The sequence below is a fragment of the Ictalurus punctatus genome, chromosome 2 (assembly GCF_001660625.3).
Source record: "Ictalurus punctatus breed USDA103 chromosome 2, Coco_2.0, whole genome shotgun sequence".
Lineage (NCBI taxonomy): Eukaryota > Metazoa > Chordata > Actinopteri > Siluriformes > Ictaluridae > Ictalurus > Ictalurus punctatus.
In genome coordinates this window covers 18515955-18542561 of record NC_030417.2, presented here as the reverse complement: position 1 = coordinate 18542561, position 26607 = coordinate 18515955, and the positions used below count along the sequence as shown (strand labels likewise).

Genomic DNA, 26607 nt, shown 5'->3' with positions numbered 1-26607 from the left:
TCACATACCAGTTTACTAAAAAACAGTCCTGAGCTGCTTTTTTGCGCTAATATAGCAACATATGATGTGGAATGCCGTCACACTTCATGTTGTGTGTGTGCATATGTGTGTGTGTGTGTGTGTGTGTGGTTGGGTGTGTGTGTGTTTAACACATAGAGCTGAATAGACACTTTTCAAGAAAAACACAAAAGCTGTAAGTCAGTCTGAAACTGGTTTTCATCAAATGGTTACATACATAGATAAATAGATTTTAATACGTTCAAAAGCAAAAGAATGTATTAAATTACATATACATTTAAGAGTAAGATCATAAAAATATTATAAATAAATAAATAAATAAATAAATAGATAGATAGATAAATAAATAAATAAATAAAAGGAACAGGCTTGGCCCATAACCGCCATTGCTCAACAATTCAGTAATGCATACGAAAGTCACAAAATCAAGAACAGGCTAATCTAATCAATGGTTCAAGATGCTGAAAGTATCAAGCTGTGCTTCTGTGGGGATCGAATGTAAACACTGTGCTAATCTGCTGTTTTCAACACAAAGGCATATTCAGCGATGGAGGACATTCGATATATATTTATATATAGACAGATAATGCAACACTTGCATGTCTGGCAGTGCCTATAAAACCATTCTTCAGATTTCTGTTTCACAGGGTGTCTGCAGGAAACCTCAAGATATTTCCATAAACGTAACAAAATGGTGTCCTTAGAACGTCCTCACAATGTCCTCAAAAGTTATCTCAACGTAACTTGCATATGAAAAAACTTTTTTAAAATATAGAGATGAGTTTGACGATTTAGTACTTCAGGCTGCAAATCCGTAAAATGTCATTTCAGACTACTTAAATAAAAACCTGCAGGCACCCTGTTAATACCCAATGCATTGTTATTTGTGTGGCAGTGTTAGTGCACCTTTCATAGCTATGTTCAGAAACTGTCCCTGTTCTCAATTCACAATTGACTACCAAGCTCTTATCACAGTTTTAGTATCATTTTCATTTCCTTCCTTTTCAGATATGCAGAAAATATTTCACCTTTGTTTGTATAATTAAATATAAACCCACTTTTTATACCCGCCCCAAGAAAATAGGTCCATCACAATGTCACGTGTCTTCCGGAGAGTTCTTAGATGCAGTTCGCAATCCTCAATGTTGGTATATATTCAGATCATAAAAAGGTCTTTGCGAGTAGGCATCCTCAGCATTGCTCCTCTCCCAGAGAATCCGCGTTGTCCGCCATGTCCACGGAAGTTGAAGGCGCATGTATTTTCCCACGGCCACTGCTATATGCACTGCCATGGGTGTTGCTGTGGCCTGGGTACAGGTCCACCGAGCTAGAGATGGACTGCACAGAGCGATCCTGGAAGTAGTGGAAGGCCTCTTGGTCGAGGAAGGCTTGTTCTTCACGAAGACCCTGCTCGAAGAGCTTGCGCTTGTGCCGGAACTCGATGACCGTCTTCGTGTAGGAGTTGAGTGTGGTGACGGAGGCGGCCATGCAGCAGGTGAAAGATCCCCATGCCATGCTGAGAGAAGACAAAACAGAGAAACTTTTCATCTTAGCAGCTCTAGGTAATTTAGGAAAATCTAGCATTTTTAGATCTATGTTGCAGTCATAACTGGTACAAACCAAACGTTTAGCTTATCAGTAAAAATCTATTAATTCAAACTGGAGCTATAAATGAAGAATCTCTCCAGCTTTGGGTTCAAGCTTGTCAGTATTCAGGCATAACTACCAATTTAAGGAGTATTAAGAATTTGTGTGAATGTTATGCATGCATGAGTGTTACGTGTGCTTATCCTTCAAATTGTATTGTTTGTTCTTATTACCTAAGAACAGTTTTTTTTTTTACATTTATAATTGCCTGAATACTGAGTTACAGTCAGTAGCATAACAACTGACAGAAAACCTAATAACAAGAAATTCTTGCTTAATTTCCTTAAACATCCTGGACGGGGAAAAAAATATCCGTGACTTGAGTTCATGCTTGAGAAATTAACTCCATCCAAAAGTCCCAAAAGTGCCGGAATAGCTTGTGAAGTTGAAAAAATTAACACAATACCCTGATGGATTTCAACCAGCCTTAACTGCAATTATCTCCTGATTTACAGAGTTCTAGCTTACTGCTTTCAAAGCGGCAGGAAAAAACTAACATGAAAAAGAAGTGGGGGAGAAAAAAAACGCTAAAAGAAATTGGCCAGATGGCAAAAAACAAATGAAGCAATTTCATCCTGGGTTAATGGATGGCAGTAGAGCATCTGTGGTAATTCAGCCATTGTAAATACCACTTTCATGCCTGTCAGAACCTAGTGCATGTCTCAAGAGCTTCTTATCCAAGCACCAAAATAACACAAATCATTCTCATAATACAATCACTATATGAACAGAGAGGCTAATACATACATATATTTTTTCAATGCAACATTCCCAGTAAACACTGCTGGACTTGTTTCCTCCTTTAGTTTTTGGCATGTGACATTGATCCAGATGAAAGACTGTGCAGAAGTGCTCAGTGCTCGCAGAACTGAACTGCACTCATTCATTATGTGAAATTCATGGCACCTTGTACTACTCATTTTAAAAAGTTTTCATTCTTTCATATAAAGCAATCAATTTTTTTTCTATTCAACTCAAAGTTGTAACATAAGTCAGCTATGAAAATGTCATGACACAGCCTTACATCACTTGACTCATAGGTTATGTCAACTTAATATGAAAACTGTCATACACAATCTGTATATTAGCTTCCACCTATTATAATAAGCTTTTATAAATATTTTTGTAGATCAGTAGTCATGAAGAGTTTATGCAGGTGTTATATAACCCTATAAATACTACCCTTAGTGTAAAGTGTTACCATTTGTTCTATACAAAAAAAGTATTTAAAAGGTTCCACATCTTTAAAATAGATCAATTAATTAATAACAATAATCTCACAATGATTCAATATGATGGAAAGTTTGCGATGTACAGCATTTTTTAAATACATTCTTTTGTCCAAATTTAAAGCTTTTTCCACAAAGTGCCATCAAGAGAGTAAAAAAAAAACATTTAAGCGTGCACTTGGTGATGTGGGCATTTTGTTGTTGGGCAGTGTTGTGAGGAATGTGCACGTTAATGGGAATGGATTTTCAGTGATAGAAGTCCATTAGAGCGTGCTGCGTGTGCTGCAGAATAAGGTCCAAACACCTACACACTTGTGACAGCTCCTTCTTTAGTACGATTCATTAGCCCAGATTTACATTCAGTGTGTGGCACAAAATGCCTTTTACTTCTTACCCTTTTCCTTTGTGGTAAGATGTTGGTACTAGCAGAGTGGAAATAAAACTGAGGAACCAGTTAAAATGGGAGCACACTGTCATCTTAATCAGAGACATTGCTAATTTCCAACCAAATTTATTATAAACAACACACAAAGTGAGTTGGATGTGTAGTAGATGAATGCTTGGTCAACTTATCCTTCAAACCATTGCACAATTTTCTTTAGACAATAGTGTATTCAATAAACAAAATCAATTAAAAGTGTCTAGATTTTATCCTGCGCACACATTATGTTGACAATTCATGACACCAATTTAGAATCTCATAGCTTCACCCGGTTGTGCGCAAAATTAAATGTTGAAGCATGGTGTAAAAAAAATTTAATGCAAAATAAGTTGACGAACAATGAGTATGGAAGCCATATTGGGAGGCCATGAAATCAACTTAAGCAACTGCATAACTGGACTCTAAATATGTGTAACTTTCCCTGAGTAAATATTGGACTTAAGTCGGGGAGTCTGAATACAGCCCTAAGAACACCAAAAAACATTCTTTAAAAATACAGCTCATCTATGCTAGCAGATTCCTAGCAGGATACCTCATTCAACAAAATGTTTTTTTATACAATTGCATCCAGATCTGAGCTATACAGTATTACTAAGTTAAAAAGAAGTTGTTCATAGTGTAGGGTGCATAATGATAAGAAGAAACACTGACCAGAAGGACCAGCCGTAGTCCCAGGTGTGCGGTCTCCAGTCTTCGGGTCCCAGACTGACTGTGATCTGGAACACCTGGGTGTACATCATGTGAGCCACCATTCCCAAAAGTCCTGGACATAGTGACACATTAATGATTTATAATTATAATTCTTTGAGTTTGATGAAGCATAAAGATATTTCTAGATTGTCTACCTCACTTTCACTTTAGCTTTAGTAAGCCAGCTAGCTGTTACTACTAACTCTGAAAGGTGATCATGAAGTTGGTCAAAGTTTCTTTTTGGGTTAAAATGCTTCCCACCTCAAATGATGGAGCTACCAAGCCAGATGTTATCAGAAAAAAGAAACCTCATAAAAACAGCAAAAGTGATTAAAACAATTGGATATTTTGTGCATTTCAATGTTTGTGTCCAGCTGGACTGTAGGTGTGATTCCACACCGGGGACTTCTCAGTGTAGGGAGGACTCAGGATTCTGAGGATGTGGGTGTGCGTGTGCGTTGAGAAGTGTGTGTGTGGCTTCAGGTTTATATATTCAATATGCCAGAAGCCTACATAAAGCAAGGCGTTATGAGTCACTGTAAAAACACTATTTCTCTGAGTTTTTTTTAGAAAGCTCACACAGCATAGTGTTCAAAAGTTAATTAGATGAGAAGATCATATGCATTAAGGCTGCAGCAATTTTGGACTGAAATCCATGAAGAAAACAGTTCTGAAACCAAACTAATCAATAAACTTGGGGTTAAAACACAATTTTTTGTCTTTTACCAGCACAAAGTGTATGAAATTCATTATGTGAACCTAACTGACTCAACTATTTGTTGCACTTACTTATGGAAAGCAGGTTTCAGTGCTGTTATAAGCATCTAATCAAAGTAAAGATCTAGGTTGAGACGAAATGCACGCTTTCAACTACACTGCCTGACTCTGATACGTATGCTGCAGTGTGACGCACAAGCCCAGTCCGGCAGAATTTCAGTCCTTGAAAATTGGGTCAGTACACAAAAAAGCTTGAGAACCCCTGTGTTATGTTGTAAACAGACGTTTACAGCTGATAACTGTTATTGACGCAGGTTCTCAGATTATAATCCAGGATTTTGAATCGAGACAGCAGTGAGTATATAAAATGAATATTGGTATTTGTTAGAGGAAGTGAAGGTCAGCCAGCATACACTCTCATTCCTTCAGATGCTGATTGATAGCACCAGCGTGAATCTCTTTAATCTGTGTCAGCTGGCTGAACCGAGGCTCATGTCTGGGTCGGAGATCTCTCCCCGACCGGATGCTGCGTCTGGAATTAGTGAGTATTAAATGCCCAAATGAACAGAGCTGGGGACCAGCTGGGCAAATCGAATAATCTCAATTCAAAAAGGAGCAGCTGTTCTTGGCAATCTGACAGTGAGGGATCAGGGAATGAGGCAACCAGGGCTAAAATGCTTTATTTTCAAAAGTTTAAAAAAAAAAAATCTTAGACAAAAAAGTTGACACTTTGCTTAAACTCTCTACTCATTTTTACATCTGAATAAATCTAAACAGTTTTTTTAATCACAATTTGGACAAACCACTTCTCTTTTCTATACATACAATAGGTATACTCTCTGACAGCAAGGTTCCATCTAGTGCCATAAATGGTTCTTTGGTTTGTCATGCCTAAAATGTTATACGTAGGTTCTAGTTTCTATATTTATTATAAATATGTAGATAGACCCCTAGACCTTTTTTTTTTTTTTGGGGGGGGGGGGGGGGGGGGGGGGGGGGGTGTTAAGTAAAAGAGTTTGTCTTAGGTGGAACCCTTAAAGGTTCTATGCAGAACTTAACAACAGAGTTATTCTATCAGAGAGCATGCCATATATAATCACTTTATGAATCGTATAAGACCTGTGAATGTTACTGACCTCCAAGGGTAAACTAGGTGCTATGCAAACCTAGAGGTTTGGCCCTCTAGAAGAACCTTTAAAGGCCCTGTGCAGTACTCAACAACAGAGGGTTGTCTCCAAATGGAATTCCTTTAGAAATCCAGATCAGTTAAATGACTCATAATCATCCCTTTCTAGGAAGAATGTAGATAGATAATGTCTTGGGGTAAAGTTAAATCAAGAACCCTTAAGGGTTGTTCAGTTTGTCACTCGTGGGGAACCCAAAACATTTCTCTAATAAAGACTGCTAGATTAAAACCCCTTTAACAAACTAAGTACCCTTGATAAGGATGGATGAATGGAGAGATGAACTTGAACATGAAGTATAAAACTGGGTGCTATACAATCTTTTTAAAAAAAAAACTTAATTTAAAACCATACAAGGTTCTTCAGTTTGCACTTCTGAAGGAACCTTTAAAGGCTCAGGCTGTGTAGAACCTGACAACAGAGAATTGTTTTCAGTAAGCTGCTGTTTCCAAATAGTACCCCTTTAGCAAGCTAGAACAGTTAAACATTCAAAGGAACCCTGGGGATCTCTTTTTTATAATAATGTATATCTATAGCTTCTATAGACTCTATAGATTATGTCTTGGGGTTGAGGTGGGGGGTTATGGGTTGGAGGCTAAATCTAGAACCCTTACTGCTTTTTCAGCTTACCTCTCAATTGGAACCCTTAATGGATCTATGTAGAATCCTACAACAATCTTTATCTATTAGAGAACATTGAAAGTAGAACCCCTTTAACAAGCTAAGAACTCTTGAAAAGTGTAGATGATGGATGGATGGAGAGGTGAACATTATTGATCTCCAATGATAAAACAAGATAATATGCACTCTTAAAAACGGTTCGTCGGTTTGGTGCTCAGGGGAAATTTTCGGTTGAGGGAACTCTTAAAGAACAGGCTATGAACTCCTGATGAGTGTAGATGTGTGAATGAAAGGGTGGGTGGATGAAGTTTATTGGTCTCCAATGGTAAAAGTAGATGCACTCTTTTAAAAAGGTTCATCTAGCAGTCTAAAGGGTTCTTTAGTTTTCCCCTCTGTGGGAACCTTTAATGGTTCTGTGTAGTATCCAACAACATAGGATTGTTTCCAAATAGAATCCTTTTGAGAGATATAATAGTTGAACATTCACCCTGAGGATCCTTTCTACATTGAGGACACTTAAGTCGTACTTGGGTTTGTCATGTTCTTCAATTTATTTAAAATATCCAACTAGCATACACTTCAGGTCAGTGTAGGTATCATCACTTGGAGCTGTAGCCTATGTGTAAGGTGGAAATGTATAAACAGGTTTTTTGGATTACCTGACAGCACCGTGAAGACGGCAGCAAAGGCGTTCAGCTTCAAGCCATCGATCACGTTGCTGGAGTGAAAGAGCTCCAAGCACATTAGGCTGAAGCCAACCACCAGCAGCATGATGTATAGCACCTCGGAGACCACTGACAGCCAAAGGACACCTGCAAACCCACACACACACATACTTGTGAGCACTCCACCACTGTGTAATAAATGTAGTCATTTCTGTACACATACTCATACAATAGTGAATGGCTCAGCCTTCATTATTAGCAAACAAAATCACATTTGACATTGTGAGTTTAAAGGATGCTGCCATGGTTTATTTTATTTGAAAGACCACTGAAATGGTGGGTATCTGCAAATTTGTAGGAATTCACACTTACAAACGGTTAAGCTAAGGATGAGCAGTGAGAGTAGCAAGCTTAGACTGTCTTATATACCAACATTTCCCCCTTCACATTGCAATGAAATCCACATGCTCATGTTTTTGTTTCTGTTATAGATCTGGCTCCACCACTGAACTGGCATTGTTTTTTTGTGTTTTTTTTGCCCTTTTGTGTTCACCTGTTCTGTGTTAAATTCTTAAACAGTTTGCCTATTTATTCCCTTTTGTGTTATAGTATCTTGGAAAAGTTGTGTTTCGCATTTTCTACAGTCGGAGTCTTGTTGTCTGAGCCCTGTTCTCTTTATACTTCCTTATGTTGAATTGTACATTATAACTATCATGGACTAAAACACTTGCATTTTCTAAGCACCAGTTCTACCTACTCAGAAACTTAATATACCACCCTGTTGCTGTTTTCATTATCTCAAATGTGGACTTGCTTATGATAAACCTAATTATACTCTGCTTCGGTAAAGTGGAATGATACTTTGAGACAACATAACTTTACCTACCTCCTCTCTGACTTCCACATGTTGAGAAATTGATTTTTATTTCTAAGTGAGCTGGGAAAAGCTTTTATCAGACGGTCCCAAGAGTGTTCCCAAAGTTATCAGCGTTCTACATTTACTCATCACCTCATAGCACGGGTGAGAAGACAGTTGGTCATATCTGTAGTCTTATTTGAATGGTATTAAGTTTACATGGTGTGCCTCAGACCAATATACCTGCTGATTGTTGACAAAATGTCAATGTCTTATAATATTACTCCTGTCCAGATACATAGATAAATAGATAGATAGATAAAGGATTTTACAAACAAATGGTATCCCTATAATATTTACATTATGTTTCCTTATTTAATGCTTAATTAATCAAGTATTACACTGTAGTTCCTGATTAATTACCTATAATCACAATAAGTTACTATAGAGACTAATTTGTAATAAATAAGTCTATTTCATTACAACCACTATCCAAGCGCAAACAATAAGTCGCTGTATGGTACAGTAGGACAGCAGCTTATTAAAATATTCTACTTTTTTCTAAATTGTAGTAATATTTAAATATATTTATTTGAAGTAGCAATGAACATGAATCCACATCTGAATGGCCCACTATCATTATGTGACATTAAACTCACCCATGACCATATCTCCAGAGTTCAGGGCTTCATTTGGGAGCAGGACAGCAGAGCTTTAGGAGGAAATGTGGAGGAGAAGGAGGAGAAGCGGGGTGTATACATATGAGAGTATGTGCATGTATGTGTGTATGTATATACATTCACACACGCACACACACACACACACACACACACTATATATATATATGTGTGTGTGTGTGTGTGTGTGTGTGTGTGTGTGTGTGTGTGTGTGTGTGTGTGTGTGTATATATATAACGTGGATGAGAAAATGTATATTTGAAAAAGCATGTGTATGTGTGTGTGAGACAGAGAGAGAGTGAGAGAGAAAAAGAGAGAGAGAGCTTGAACCCTGCTGTCTCTCCCGACCTCGCTGTTCTTCGGCTGTAATGCTAGATCCGTCAGCACCTACAAAACTGCAACTTGCCTTCACAAACACTCCACAGGCTTTCCTCCTGCTTTCTCCTTTTTTCAGCAACACTGGGGTACCTTTGCTTAATTTTTGCTCTGTCTGTACACTACATGTGACCTCGCCGATGTTTGCATGAGTTGGCTACTTTCTTCCTGAATCATTTCCACAGATGCGCATTAAAACTGTGGAATAGTCCAATGTAGTGGGTACATTAGAACATTTTTAGAAAAACATCATTAAAAATAAAACTTTCTTAACCATAAATTTATGCAGCGTTTTGCTGGCCCTTGGTAACTCAGAACCCAAGGCAATTGCCGACCTTTGCCTAATGGTAAAGTCCACCCCTGCACAGAGCATACCAATCCAGAAAATTTCAAAATACTTTTACAATATAAGTAAAGGGTGGGCGCACGGTGACTTAGTGGTTAGCACGTTCGCCTCACACCTCCAGGGTCCAGGGTTCACACACATGTGTGTGCGGAGTTTGCATGTTCTCCCTGTGCTGCGGGGGTTCCCTCCGGGTACTCCGGTTTCCTCCCCCAGTCCAAAGACATGCATGGTAGGCTGATTGGCATGTCTAAAGTGTCCGTAGTGTATGAATGGGTGTGTGAGTGTATATGTGATTGTGCCCTGTCCAGGGTGTACCCTGCCTTGTGCCTGATGCTGCCTGTGATAGGCTCCAGGTTCCCCGTGACCCTGAAAAGGAGTGAGCGGTAGAAGATGGATGGATGGATAGTAAAGGGAAGGCCCTCTATTTTTTTACAGCTCACATGACTTTCCATTCCATCTTCACTAGAAGCTTGTAGGTATGCCACAATGTCATGATTGTAGCGTTTTAGAAAAAGATTCAATATGCGATCATATCACCATGTAGGATACAAACATCTGGCTAGGATACAGAACTCGCGGCCTTCCAAACACATACATGACAGAAATGACCAATATTTCAGGAGTGATGTCACTCTGAGAAGCTAATCCCATCCAAATAGGGCCATGGTTTGCTTCTTATCTTTCTTATATTTGTTTACTCATGTAGATCCTCAAAGGGTTTGGATCTTCTCATACTTGCTTTTGGTTAAAAAAGAAGTGTATGAGAATTAAAAAGTGGGAGAAGAACTGAGTGTTAGGATGTGATGAAAAGAACTTGAGATGTGACAGTAACATGCAATATTTATGTCCGAAAGCAGTTATCTTTGAGAGTTCAAGACGCAGTGGTATATCTTTGAGAATCCAGCCTTTATTCTTCAAAAGCCAGCAAAACAAAAGTTCAATCTTCCCTCAAAGCATAGAGATCTTGAAGGCTCTATCATTTTTCCAGTAGAGCCAGAGAAAATGGTAGAAATTAAACTTTTCTTTTGGCATGAGTGAGACAGTTGAGAATGGAGAAAGTTTGAATCCACTACCAAGAACTATCATAGTTCAAAATGGAAATTGAAAATTGTAGTCATCTTATACATATTACTGTTTACATTCTTCATTTTTTTCAAGCAGTTGTGACATCACATAATCTGTGATCGGATCAGGATTCGGATTTAAAACCTAAAGCGGGTGTGGTTGTAACCATCCATTCATGCTTATGCTACACAGGGTCGTGGGGAGCCTGGAGCCTATCCCAGGGAATTCGGGGCACAAGGCGGGGGTCAACCTGGACAGGGTGCCAACCCATCGCAGGGCACAATCGCGCACACATTCACACACCCATTCACACACTATGGATAATTTGGAAATGTCAATTAGCCTACAACACATGCCTTTGGACTGGTGGAGGAATCCGGACTACCCGGAGGAAGCCCCGAAGCACGAGGAGAACATGCAAGTTGCAAGCTTGCATGTTCTCCATATTAATATGGTCAAGTTTCCTGCAAAGTCAGCATCTCACCCCAGCAACACACTGGACAACGAACAAAACAATGAAACCAATGCTTCGGCCAAGGCGAGGTCAAACCCACCTGCCTGTGGCTGGAGAACAATAATTTTTGTGAGCAACCCAGCCTTGGCAGCTCATTCGGGGATAGATAAGAGCCTCTGGACGAAAGAATCGAGACAACAAATGGGCTGTATGAGAGTGATACCATGCATTAATGCTTCTCTCTCACACAAACACACACACACACACACACACACACACACACACACACACACACACACACTGCCCTCCAGCCTTTCACTAAGTGTTCTACCCTGCTTCATACCTCTTCATAAGCACTTCCTGCATGGATGCCCCAACACCAAACACTCCCACGCATAAAAAAAACTCTTCCCATTTTTGGGACAAAAATAATCCCCTCCAGGACTAACCTAATCTCAGTGGCTCTTTACCGCCTTAAAATATCCGTCTCTGTCATTTGATATACTTTATGCATGGAGCTAAATGCTGACTGAGACGCTGACGTTATTCACAGTCAGCAGGTTCTTCTAGAACTTACCGTACCAGTTCAGACACTTCAGACTCATTTGTAATGTTTATATCTCTCATATATCACTCTGGATAGTTGCTGAGGTTCTGCATATTCTAAAGGAGCTGTCAGAGCTGTCTGATCAAATATTCATTGTAATAAATACACCTCCATCTCATTGCTTCCTCCTCTGTCTTTCCACAAAATGCTGGTTCTCTTCTGCAGCTCCACACCTCACAGAACCAAAAACACGAGCTAAGGATTGCATAGTCACCTCCCAACATCACTGTAAACTACAAAAGTTGTACTAACAACTCATTTACTATCTACTCATATGGTAACTCATTTACTAACATACTAACAACCTCATTTCCTTGTTTAGCTCCTACTTCCTGTTTTCCTCCTTGAGTTCTATCCTGAGCTATGCTTGTACCTGGTGTATTCAGGGTTGTGTTGTTTTCATACACACTGAATAGGGTTCCTCAAGGCTTCTTTGAATGTCTAATGTTTCTGCAAGCTTAAAAAGGTTCCTAAAGGGCTCTTAGGATGGTCATTTCTATTACAGTATTATGGAAGGTGTTCCTCAAGGGTTTTTTAGATGGCTAGTTTTTTTACAGTCATAAAAAGGGTTCCTCAAATGTTGTTAAGATATGTAATTTTTCTCCAATCTTAAAAAAAAGGGTTTCCTCAGTGGCCCTTTGCATGGTTAATGGTTCTAAATTCTGAGGACAAGGGTGCATCAAGGGTTCTTTGAAAGAGTAATTTTTCTGCAGTCCTAAAAAGGATTTAGATTTCCTATTTTAAAATATCTAACAAAAAGGGTTCCTCGAGGGTCCTTTGAATTGATATGCTTTCTACAATATTTTTTTTTTTTTAAATGTTTCCTTAGTTGTTCTTTGGGTGTTCCACAGGTTCCTCTGACAAATGGATTCCTCAAGGGTTCTTTGGGTGGCTAGGATTTCTGCAATGTGACAAAAAAGGGTTCCTCATTGGTTATTTGCGTGTCTAATGGTTTTATACTCTTGGAACAAATGTTCCAGAAAGGTTATTTGAGTCTATAAACGTTTTTAAGTCTTAAAAAGGGTTCTTAAATGGCAACAACGATTATGTTACCTGGATGGATAATTTTTCTACCATCTTACCAAAGGATTCCTCAATGGTTTTTTAGATGGCTAATGATTCTTCACTCTTAGAACAAAAGTTCCTACATAGTATTTTGGATAATTAAGGGTTGTTGTAGCCATGTCTCATAGGCAAATGCTACCATAAAGAACATTTACGAAGCAAAGAACCCTGCAAAGTGCTATATGCAACCTAGGTGGAAAAAACGCAGCTTGTCATGTTATAGAGAAACTGCAAAGCCGTAAACTCCTCTGTCCTGAGGTTACAGTTTTATCTCTGACTGTTACAAAGAGCTAACACTGGGGAGTCCTTCCTAAATGTTAAATAAATATCTGGTTAATGGAAACTCACTATCAAAGATTATACAGATTTTTAAAATCTGCTTATCTGGGGCATCTGCCATGCAAGTCTTTGTGATTTACTGTTACCATTTAAACCGTAATGCAATAAAACATATCTTTAAAAGAAATAGCATGCCCGTGTTGTTTTTGGTTTTAACGCCGAGCCCTCAGAGGAGAAAACGTTGCTCGAAAGCTGCCGTCGCTGCAGTTTCTTCTCCATTTTTCTTGTGAGTCTGACAGAGTTGCACGTGATAGGATCAATTGGTTGTGAATGTGATTAGCACCAGTCATTTGACATGACCTTTGACCTCCTAGCATAAATCTTACATACACATGGAAACCTGTGCAAAGTAAGCTTGTTTCTGATGCAGTCTTATTTCTAATGTACTATAAGTCCTAGTGAAGCCTTAATCTGTACATTTTTAGCATTGCATACATTTCAGTGGTCTTAAATACGAAAAGGTCAGGTGTGAGTCAGCATATTGTGAATATTAAGCTTGTGCATGTATTTCATTGCATAAATATATATCTTATTGCAAATATGGATAGTAATAGAAAGCTTAATACCCAAGTTTAATACCCAGTATACATCGTTTCTGATAAGCCTACAAAACTTTTTGTAATAACATGGAGGACTGAAATGGGAAAAAAAGGTAATATAATATATTAATAATAATAAAAATATAATATATTGTACACATATAGCTATAAATGAAGCCACAATCAGAACAGATACTAAATGTACTGTTTTTGAGGGGTGTGATATCAGACGAGCCACGACGATGCTCTAATGACACTCATTACTCACCTCTCTCCGACGCTGGTGCCAGATCGATAAAGCTCCTGCATTTCTCACCTGAAAAAAAGAAAAGAACCCCAAGGTAACCACGGTGTCAACATGTGTGCTCTCAGAACACCAATCTTCATCATCAGCCTTCATCGACTTCAGTCGCTTAGCATGTCCAAACTTAACTCTTGTGTCAAAACGACCTACTTTTATGCCATTTACACCAGTGTGATTGATTGATTGACTGATTGTTTTTCTATAACAGGACATCCCAAAGTGTTTTATTCCTTTTATACTACAGCAATTTGCCAACGATTACAAACGTTTAGTAAAGAACAACACATCATCCTCATTATCTATGTCTAGTTACATTTAATGTTGTGAAACATACAAGAAACTAATTAGTTTATGTTCTTACTTACATACGTTATAGCAGCTATTAACAGTCATTCTCTTACCAGTCTCTCCTTTTTTTTTTTTACGTTAAAGACAAAAAACGCAGATTGACATTTAACCTAGAAGCTACGAAACTTCAACATTTCTATCCTCAAGACTTTGTTGGAAAACATAGTTATTTAGTTACTAGCGCAAACCAGGATGCTTCTGTGTTTTATGCTATTCTTTATATAGCCATGTTCATTTTTTTTGGTGTATGTCTCATCACTGCCATGTCATGTGATTGATTTAGCTTACTAATGTGTCATGAATGTTCTCACCTGTTTTGTGTGCATTCTTGATTAGTTTGTGTATTTAAGTTTATGCTTCCATTCTTGTTCAGTTTATGTCCAATATTAAGGGTGCATCTTATCAGCTCCCTAGTTCAGTAGTCAGGGCATTGATCAGGGAGTCAGCCAATTTAAGGGCTGTCTCAATTGCAAAATCCTTCCAGTGCACTGGAAAATTCGCCCCTAAAAATTACACAATGCACCGCAGAAAGCAGGGAGAATTCATACTCACTATGCTCCCTTACAGGAAATTACGTCATATTTCTGAAGATGAACTCTCAGCCAACTGTAAGTGTCTTGCTATTGTTGTTGTGGCTCTCAAATGATTACTTACATTAGCATTTTTTAACTTTATTTGACATTCTATATACATATATATATATATATATATATATATATATATATATATATATATATATATATATATATATATATATATAATATGAAATATAATGTCAGAAATATATTGGTCCTGCCTGTTGTTGATAAATGCCAGTGGTGATGTTTTACAACACGATTACATAGTTATGTTGCCAGAAATTGAGTCATTAAAGCCTTGTTTCTTGGTTCATGTTTATGTCTTCACTTCCTGGATTTAACCCATACCCGTGTTCAAGTATTTTTAAATACATTTTATTATTTAATTTCAGATTGTTTAGATCAAAGAGCTATGCTTTGGTATGAGTGTGCAATAAATGATAATATCTTCGGGGTGGGGTGTGGGGGGAGTGCGGATGGGGGGAATTATACTTAAGTTGTAATTCTGTTACTATATTTCTGGAGACAGGCAAGCGAAACAAACCCAGAAGGCACAAACAAAAAGAGATAACTAGATTGGTTTTTGGCAAGAGCCCCAATCCTGTCTCAAGCTAGACTTTCAATTATATTTGTGAGAGCGATGAGCAGGACTTTTTTGTCTTCTCAGACCTTTTGATTCCTAGGCTATAATCGAAAAGTCAGCCCATGGAGCCTGACTGAAACTGTGCGATCGCTCTCTGGGGATGAGGGCTGAGGTCAGACAGAAGTCAACATGAGTGTAATGCTCCTCCTTCAGCGCTCCCCAGAGAGGACGCTTACAGACAAAAGGAGCTCATCTACACGCTCAGTCAATGTAGATCTTCATTCATCGACAGAGTCTAATAGGAATTGCAAATGCAGTACTCATACAAAGCTGTAGTTTGTATTCAAACAGCCTCAGGTGCATAGTACAATATTATGTGGAGGATTTCTATTTTTAAAGTTCATCTTCTAATGCATCTGTTGGTTTTGTTTTTTTTACAGGACAGTCGTTTAAAATTTGTCCAGAACAACTTGGCTGTCCTTGCAAGGTGAGTTTCTTTAAGAGATAGAAGCTTGTTAAAGTATTTTATTTCTATAAGTCACTTTGTCTGTGGAAGGAACACTTAAAATTTTGCAATATGTCAACAAAGTGCAAAATAAAGACAACAAATCTAAGCAGATTATTTTTGGCACAAGTCACAGCTTTGATACGGAATTTAAAGAATGTTGTGTTAGCTTGGAAGATGATTTGAAGAATATTTCTTTTATATTTATATCTTTTATAAATATATCTGTTATATAATATTTATATATCTCTGTTCGGGAAATTAAGTTATAAAAAACTTATGAAAAATCTCAACAATTTAAATTCTTTGAAATGTATAATCAGAAAAAAACAGAAGTAAAACTATATATAAAAAAACTACAAATGATTTAAAAGATATAAATTGATTTTTTTTTAAATCTATATGCATTTTATCCATACTTTGTGGATTCAGCTCATCAGCATGGCTGAGATTTTCTCTGTTAAAGTTTAGAATTCCCAAAGGTGAACGTAATCCCTCTTCCAGCTGGCTAAATGATGCAAAGCATGTTCATTACAATAAAATGCAATCTTTCCAGTAAGTAAGAACATATCACACTTTTCTGTGGGGGTTTTATGGGTTAACACTGTTTCCTCATATTTACAGTATAGGAAAAGCATCAATGACTGCAAGGAGTTACTGTTACCACCCCCAAAGTTACTTATTTTCTTATAACAGCACCTGCCCAAGTTTTTTTTACAGTCCCTCCAGGATTAAGCGATTTTGTGATCGCAGAAATAAGTACAAAATCAATCAAATTCTGCAATATTCGGAGGGGCTTGTAATTTTTTCCAAATTACGCTTTAAAATATTTTTCAAAATATACAAATTAACAGATTTGGGCCAAGACACGTCATGTCACATCATCACAACGAGCATTCAGTCAAAGCCCTCTTTTATTCACATGCATCGAACATGAGTAAAGCTAAAACTTCTCATTTACCAACAAACATCACTGTGCAAAACAATTTCACACAAGTGAGATTTCGCCAATTCAAGTAGTAATAAGCAGCACAAAATCAAGCATTTTTGGCTGCAACAATAACAAAAAAATCCTGTATGGACTAAAAGTTTTATTCCTCTTATACTACAGCAATATGCCAGTATTACCTTTTTTATTAAGGAAAATAACATAACATCGTCTCTGTGAATGAGCTGTTACTATAGAAATGATAACATATTAGAACGAGTACATTAATGTACACCTGTAATTTGCAGATGCATTATTGTAAGAGCTGCTGTTATAGAAAATTAATCAACACCTTCTGGAGAATCAGAATTGAGAATTCAGCAGCGCTGTGCTATAAATGCCCAAGCCGATTCATGATTGATGCCAAGATAGAGGACGTGTTTTAGCTTTGTGATACATTTGCTTTTTTATATTCTCTGCATATCACTGTTCTTTGTGACGTCTTGCCAACTGTATTCATGCCTTTCTAAGCTTCTCGTTTCTGTGTTCTTGTTTCTCTTGGTTTTGGTCCGTGTCTGTTGACCTAGAAATAGGGATATGCCTGACCTCGCGATGCTACATGTGTACTATAGTACTGTAGCATCAGTATGTGATGGGCAATTTAAAAAACGATTCATGAAGGTGGTTTCATCTTCTTACAACCGTCACAGACGTCGTATTCTGAGGCCTTTCAATTTCGATTCCAAGTGAGTTATTTTATCCTTTCTCACTGCAGAGAAATGTGTTGAAATTCTTCTCTGTCATAATCACACATACACTGCAGATGCTGTAGATTAGAAATTAGGTTGAAAACACTGCAACTTTTCTTGAAATCACTATGCTCCAGCTCCATGTTTTAAGCTTTTAAGCATTTATTCCACTCTGATGATGCTACGACTACGACTTGTGTGATCTCTCTCTCTGTCAGTGCCATGTTAAATATCAATTAACCAACTGCACTATAGTGACACCAGCACGATGCATTACAAATCAGTCTAATCTTGCTAATATAATTTACTGCCTGAACACCTCACATGCAGAATTAATGAGGCTGCCTGGCCTTCGATCGGGTTACAATGACTTAATCTCCTATTTCTGAGTGGGTAGCTGTCTAAATAATGAGCATGACTGATTTATTTATTTAATTATTAGCAATTGCTACACTTTTTATATGCTTTTGAGTGAGAATATCATTCAAGAACGTATTGGTATGTTTCTATACTGTATGATTGTGTGTGTTATATATGAATGTGTCTTTTTTTAAATAAAATACTAAACAATAAAACGTGTATAAATTATATATAAATTATATGTTCCTTTAACATTTTTTTTTTTTGAGAAATTCCGAGTTACGAGTTTACGAGTGCTGGCAACATTTTTTTTGAAGAAAAAAAACCCCACCAAATCCTACAAGTCAATCCTTATAAATGTGATCACTCCATAGTCTTCTCTCGTCTTTTTCGCTCTCCATCCTCCCTTAACCCTGGTTTATTGGATTTATCGCCATGTTGGACGTCATTCCATCAGTCAAACGTGTTCAGTGTTTAGACTATTTTAGCGATAACGTCATGTCAAGTCATGTATATTTCTTACTTTCTCTGCCTCTGACTTGTACTAATGAACACTCAGGGTGTAATGTCAGTGTACAGTCTGCTCACCACACCATGTTAACCATTAAAACCCACTTGACAGCAATTTGTAGGCATTTTCTGCAGCGATGCTGTTGTGAAACGTTTCCCAGGATGTCTGGTGGTGTTTTGACTATAATGAGTTGCAGTAACACTGAGAGCATGTGAAAACTGTACCTAGTGCTGGTTCTTCAGTATGGAGATAACAAGACTTCCTATTCCTTTTACGTTATATAACTGGCCCATGGTAGCCACTCAACATTCAGCATATCATCGCCGTTTAGTACACTCATATGCAAGTTGGGACGATACACACAGCTCTCAGATTAATTCTATAATCTACAAACTTTTCCTCAGGTTCAAAACACCACCAGATGACAACAGACTTTTTTTATTCTGGCCTCCAAAATCCAGAAATCCATTCATCCATCTAGTCATCTATTCATCCATCTATTTATCAGTTTATCTGCCATTCCAACCATTCATTCACTCATTCATCCATCACATCTTTCCATCCATCATTCTATCCATTCATCCATCAATCTATTTATCTATCATTCCATTCATCTATACATCCATACATTCATCCTTATATCCATTGTGTTTGACAATGCTGTATCTATTCATCCATCATTCCATCCAATTCATCCATCTGTTTATTTATCTATTTATCTGTCATTCCATCCATTCATTCAGCCATCCTTCCATTCACCCATCACTCTATTTATATATCATTCCATATATCCATTATTCCATACACTGTTTGGCATTACTGTGTCCATCCATCAATTACTCCATCCATCCATTACTCAAACCATCAATCTATTCAATCATGCATTCTTTCATTCATTCATTCATCCATCTGTTCATTTACCTACGCTTTCATCCATGAATCAATCATAATTTCAGTATACTACTTTGGCAATACAGTAGCCATACATCCATCCATTCATCAGTCTGTCTATCTATCATTCCTACCATTGATCCATCCATCGATCCATCCATCATTCCATACATTCATCCTTCCATTTACTGCATTTGACAATACTCCATCCATTCATCGATCCATCTAGTGGGTGCTCTTCTGGAAAATTGGCTGTGAGTTAGAGTTGTTAATTAAAAACAATTTGATTTTTCCATGTAAAATAGAGTTTTCTGCCAAACACAAGTGATTATGAAACTGAAAGTGAGTAAGGGGATTATGTGATCTGACCACAGACTTTTGGATTTTGTAGCTTTTAACTAATTAAGCTTATCAGTAGTCTTTCATTTGAGCAAAACTTTTGAGATGTGTGTGGGATGAGGATCAGGGCAAGGATCAGTAGGAAAAAGGTTACTAATGACAACCCTGATGTAAACAGACTGCGTGCTCAAGGCCAGCATTCAGACTGATCATAATTGTGTAATAAATAAAACTGAACATTATTATGTGCTTATATTTATTTCTACTGTATTTCATGAAAATTTAGAGGTGAAAAAGGTGCAAATGCTAACCGTTTATACTTTATACACTGAAACAAAGCCATATTATTCTATTATCTCTACAAAACTAAGGAATCTCAACTGACTTGGCACAGGGGGGAAAATCCGAGAAGAAAAAGCGTTGCTTTATGTGATGCTTTATGTTTCTGTTCATTTGCATGTCTGATATTTTCCTAGCTTAAACTTTAAATCCCATTCAAATATGTTGTTTGATGCTATATCTAGCTATATTTAGAAACAAAGGTGTTTTTTTTTTATGAGAGCAGAAACTGTAATGGGTTATAACATGTAACTGTATATAAATGTAAGAAGTGTCATACATTTACAGAATAAAGAAATGTTACTGTGTTCAGATGAGTGAATGTGTTTTACTGCAGAACATTCACCCTCTTACTAGTTAACACTTAGTTTGTGCTGTTGTTTTTGTTTTTAGGATTTTTATTATAGTGGTTTAACTTTTGCTTTAAAGCTTGTGGACAATCAGTTGTTTTCAAAATATGTTGTTAATATTTTTTTTAAATCCCTTGCACAATGTATAGCATAGCCCAGATAGATACATTTTATACCTCTTTCATAGCCTTCAATTTGCACAATGTTGAAGGACAACATTGGACAGAATGTCAAATAACATGGTTTTTCTGACATACAGAAAATAAACATTGGCAAAGAATTAATCGTCAGATTAATTGATTATCAGAATAACACACACACACACATATATATATATATATATATATATATATATATATATATATATATATATATATATATATATATATATATATATATATATATATATTGTTGTGGGGACTTCCCATTGAATGAGGAATGATGTGAATGTGGGCAATTAAAAAAACTGCCCATAATGCTCTTTGCTGTTTGTAGGAAAAAGGGAGTAAGGTGCCATTTTGGACATTTTTCAAAACGGTTGCTCTGGGCAAGAAATTAAATATTAATGCTGCCACTGCTGTGTTAGCAAATACAGCACAATATTTCCATTTGTAGCAGGATGATAGTAAAATTATGCGTAGAGTATGTAATAATTACACACTGCAATAAAAAAAATTATTAGTAGAAATATGATAGTTAACCAACTTCCTGCACAAAATGCAAAAGAAAAGTAAACTTGTAAAGAAAGTAAACATGCGCAAATCTGTGATGAAGTAAGACTTTTACATATTTTTGATCATTTACAGGTTTATTTCCTGAAACACATCTGATTTAATAATTTAATAGAATTTAATGACCAATTTATGGTTGCATGACGAGGTAAGCTAGCCATTATAAATAAATAAAAAAGTGGGAAAAAATCTATTTGTGGCTGCAGTAATTCAATACTACTTCTACTTCTTCTACTACTAATATCTACAAGCAGTGATTTGCGGGGTCCATGCACCCTTCACAAACAGCGCCTGGTTTGGTGGCCAGTTCTACAACGGCGTTTTAGTGGCACATCCATTTTTTATTATTTATTACGTTTATGAGAAGAAAGTCATAATATTTTGAGAATAACCTCAAAATTACAAGAATAAAGTCATAATAATACGAGAATAAAGTTATAATTGTAATATTTTGTAATATATTACAAAAGCTGTAATATTTTGAGAATATTGGCTGATGGTTGCCATGTTTCATGAGTAAGACAGTCATCATTAGCAATCCATATACAGGACTCCCTTGTGGCACAAGTCAGCTTTTCTTCCAAAAATTGCAAGTTTGAATCTCAATGCGGATGACACAGCCATGCATGACCGGAAGTCCAAGAGAACAAAACTGGTCAAGCTGTGTGAGTGGGAGGGGCTTACAATGTATCAACTGTCAATCACAGCAACGCTAGACAATTGTGGTTGTCTATGAGCTCATGTGTGCGGAAGAGGGTAGATATATGTAATAGGACAATATTTACTGTCACATCTATGTATTGGCACCATTACAGCTTTTCTTTTCTGACCTCTAAAGAAGTTACGTGTAAAAAAAAAAAAATTAGATTTGAAACATTTTTTCATTAACATTGTTGTTAATATCTATTGTTTATAAGTCACTGAGGTTTACATGAAATCCTGTCAATTTAACCAAACAATTAGGCTTAGTACTTGCACAAAAGCTTCGATTAAGGCCTTGTGCACTTGAGAGTTATCTTAATAATTCCTGAAAATCACATGACTCACATGAACTTCACATGTAAATAATGAGAAATTAAAATGCACATAGGTTTAGACACTATGTTATATTTCACATGTTCAAGTTCATGGCATAACGCTGAAGTGCACCTTCACATGTTTTTTTTTTTTATAGATGAGTACATATTAATCACGTAGTCATATGTGGCAAAAAATATGATCACTTGTGAAATGTGATGCGAAAGGTGTTTTACGCAATTCGGCAGGTGCGTTTGAGCGGGCAAATAAGTCATCAGACCTTTACTTAAATGCAATCCAATTTTATGATTAGTGATGCATAATTTTGTAACATTTACTATATTATTGTCGGAAGTGATGACAGTAACAGTTGTAACGCGTTATAATAAGTTAGTGAAGTGTAACTCCCACCTGCGCTGTGGATGTTCTCCTCGCACGAGTACCAGATGCCCGCGTGGAAGCGGCGGAACAGGAAGCGGTCGTCTCCGGTCTCCCAGCTGTAGTGCACTTTGCTCGGGTCGGTGTCGTTGGCTCCGTAGTCGATGCAGTGGTGGCGTCGCTCCTTGCTGCAGCTCGGTTTGGGGACGCGCTGCGTGCCCTGGCACCAATACGCCGTGGCGAACGCCGTGCTCGAGAGCAACAGCGCGAGCAGATTCAAGCCCACGGAGAGCAGCGCGCGACACCGCCGGCTCGTCTTCATGGCGCACGAGAGATTAAACGCGCGGGGCTCATGCGCGGGACGGTTCAGACCGGATACGGAGAGACAGCGTGCGCGAGCTCATTCAACAACGCGTTAAAGGTTTAACGCGGTAGTAACGGTGCTCTTCAAGGGCATGAGGAGCGCGCGCGACTTTCCGGTAGGAAGCTGGAAACGTGGAGATGTGAGTTCAGTAAGAGCGCGCGCAGATATGAGACCGCTCTAACCGCGCGCACGGTGTGCTCTCTCTCTCTCTCTCTCTCTCTCTCTCTCTCTCTCTCTCTATCATTCCCTCCCTTTCTTTCTTCACCTTTCGCACTCCCTACATGTCTGACTTCTCTCTCTCCCTCCCTGTCTCTTCCTTTGTCTCTCAAATACTCTTTCTTACGATTCCCTATCTTTTTGTTTCTCTCCCTCTCTCTTTCTTCCTCCATTTATCAGTCTTTCACTCTGTCGCTGTCTGTCTCTTCTATCTCTCTGTCCCTCCAATTTTCACGTATTTATCTCTTTTTCTCTCTCTACCTGTTTTTGTATTTGACCATTCTCTCTCTCTCTCTCTCTCTCTCTCTCTCTCTCTCTCTCTCTCTCTCTCTCTCTTTATCTATCTATCCATCTCTCTCTCGCTCTCAAACCTTTTTTTTTTATCTTTGGCTATTGTTTTCTGGCTCTGTATCTTTTTTCTAATCTTATTATATTTCCTAACATAAACCTCTCTCTCTCTCTCTCTCTTGCTCTCTTTCTCTCTCTTGCTCTCTTTCTCTCTATATATTTGTCTTCCCCTTTTCAATGTCTTTCACATGGTTTCCCCTCTACCTCTCTCATACTTCCTCTTCCTCCCATTCGATGCCTATCTTCCTCAGACTGTTTTCTCTCTTTGCTGTCTTTAACTTTTTCACACACTCTTTCTCTCCATCTCTCTTCATTTTGTTTCATCAGTCTTTGTCATTTGTCTCTCTCTCTCTCTCTCTCTCTCTCTCTCTCTCTCTCTCTCTCTCTCTCACACACACACACACATGATTCGACTTTCTTCAATTTCATTCATGTCACAAGAAAAGGTGGCACTCTCTATTTCTCGATTCAACTTCTAACTTGCAATTTCACAACTAAGTGCACAATTCATGGTTAAAATTAGGAAAGAGATAGAAATAGAGAGAGAGAGAATGTGTGTGTGTGTGTATGTGTGTGTGTGTATCTTCTGACATAAGAAGAAGAAGAAGAAGCCTTTATTTGTCACATTTGTGCTTTAATGTCACATACATTAAAGCAAAGTGAAATATTTTTTTTGCATATCCCAGCTTTTTAGGAAGTTGGGGTCAGAGTGCAGTTCAGCCATGATACGCACTCCTGGAGCAGAGAGGGATAAGGGCCTTGCTCAAGGGCTCAACAGTGGTAGCTTGGTGGTGCTGGGGCTTGAACCACCGACCTGCAGATCATGTTTTATCACAAACAAAACGATAGAAACAATAGAATGCTAATTAAACAGTATTACTTTGAGGGGAAATTCAGGCACTTTTGTTTTTGTTATTTAATATATAGTGCGTACTGTATATCCACGGCACATTTACCCATATACTGCCTTGACTTACAATATGTCCTTATAAAGATGAACAAAAAGTATGTATTAGTGAGCATTAAAAAAAAGAAGCCAAAAATGGAATTTGCAGAATTGAATTTATTTATAATGTCACACTCCTCAGTAGGGGTTAATGGCTCATATGAAAGTAGACATTCAGCACTTTTTTGCCTAGCCTATTAGGTTTAAATGTTTTCATTTCATTGTGGAAGTTGTATACCGTGTTTTGCTATCAAAAAAAGCTTTAGTTGCGATGTCCATTATATTTCTGTGCCAGCGTTATTATGGAGAGGTGTGAATTTTTTGCCCAGCAGGGGGCTCACACCCCTCCACTTTCCCATTCCCTTGCTCACCAGCAATTAAAAACACAGTCACAATACTCTATACACAGAAACCCAACAATGTCCTGACTAATCTTATAACAGACAAATAATTTGTTTGTACTAATTGAAAATGTCATTGGACTGCGAGAAACAAAAGTATTCAGACACCACAAATCACCATCATTGTTTTAAAGCCATTGTTGGCAATTGTAGCTTTGGTAAAAAATAATACTTTTTACAGCGCTGTGGTTAAATTTTTTGCGCACTCCTTTTGGGCAAAGTCCCCAAGGTTATGAGGATCCCTCGCAATATCATAAAATCAAGAGATTAGCTATGCTATGCTAGCTCCATCTTCTACTTCTTGAATTATTTTGGCTGTATGTTTGGGGTTCGTCATGTTGTTGAAAAGTCTGTTTTCTTCTCGGATTCGGTTTCTGAAGGCCAGTGTGTGAATCTCTATTGAGTGCACTGCAGTTCATTGCTTATTCTTCTCTGTCTGAATTGTTGTTCCTGCTGCTTTCAGGTCGCCCTGTAACTCTTTTTGAATTACTGCAGGCTTCTCTCTTACCTTCTTTAGCATCACTCTGAGTGCACATTGTGAAATCTTACATGGCGGACATGTCCGGGGATTATTATTTACACCAGTAATACTGACAGCAATGTTTAAGACCTTTTCTATGGCTCTGTAGCTTTTTTTCCGCATTTGTTTAATAATTTTGTCCCTGAGAACTTTAGAAATCTCCTTCATTTTCCATCATCATTCAGTTCCATGACCCCTGATAACCTGAAGATAACTATACGCTATTTTATTCTTCCTCACTTTCTATTCCTGTCTGTTTTAAAGAACAGTAAATATATAACCACACTTCCAGTACTGGTCTATTCATAGTGTCTCATTACGACCACTGTTTTGAAAATTTGAGCGTTGCAAAATGGATGCTGTTTGACCCCAGCCGCCTTGCGCTTCTCATTATTTCGTGGCCGTACACCAGCGCTGGCGCTTGACAAGCATGTGGGCTGTAAGACAGAAACTGAGTAAACAAACAGCTTAAACCTATCTCGCCATCATTTCCATAAAGACAATGCGCCATTTATCGATTCGAACAAAACCTTTCGTCTCATGCCATCCTCCCACAACACAAATTTATCACTTCACCCTTAATGGTCACTTTCTGATCAATAAAAAGGCTCAGTGTATGAGATACACTCTGTGAAAAAACAAACCGCATCACTGCAAACATCTCGTAATGGTGTAATAGACATTCAGAATACCAGCGACCCCGATGGTCTGCTGTAAGGGATCTTATTAGAGATGCACCAGTACTAAATTTCTCAGCCGATGCTGATAACCGATTATTCAGCGTGATATCCGCCGATACCGATAACCGATACCGATAGTTCTGTCTTTTATACCTTCTTTTAGTTTAATAATAATTAATTCCACAATTCTGAAGGAAATGCAAATAAAAACTTTATTGTCTCCATTTCAACAAGTTGTTTCACAGTAACTGGTCTCATAAACAGAAAACACATTACTCACATTAACATTAACACATGAACTAAATTCTGAAGATTCAAGTAAGATTCCTTAACTTATTGAATGTTATTAATTCATATTAACATTGACTGAATTCTAAAAATTCAAAAAATAAAAATTCGACTCGACACCAAAACTCTCATTTTCACTTCCGGTGTAAAATTTGAACAGTGCAGAGATTACAGAGTTTACAAACTGCACTTTTGTCATCATTCCACACAAGTGACATATTCTTCACACACGGCACCAAATCGATGTGCTTTCTTTTGATTGACAGGATATAATCGGCCCTGATCATCGGATGTTTTTAAACTCTCGGCCGATGGCCCGTAGAGTGAAAAATTGCCTTTATACATCAGTACATCGGTGCAACTCTATATTTTATAACACATCGCTTTTGTGTTTTGG

General features: G+C 37.7%; 1 protein-coding gene across 1 annotated transcript; it reads right to left on the bottom strand.

Moving 5' to 3' along the window:
• Positions 1–388: 388 nt before the first annotated feature.
• On the bottom strand, positions 389–23315 carry gsg1l (gsg1-like). Its single transcript, XM_017486521.3, has 5 exons — positions 22481–23315; positions 13805–13852; positions 7208–7360; positions 3988–4099; positions 389–1534 (listed from the first exon to the last, which is right to left on the bottom strand). Exons 1-5 carry the CDS (start codon positions 22767–22769, stop codon positions 1210–1212), a joined length of 927 nt encoding a protein of 308 aa, XP_017342010.1. The 5' UTR covers positions 22770–23315; the 3' UTR covers positions 389–1209.
• Between the last annotated feature and the right edge of the window lie 3292 nt (positions 23316–26607).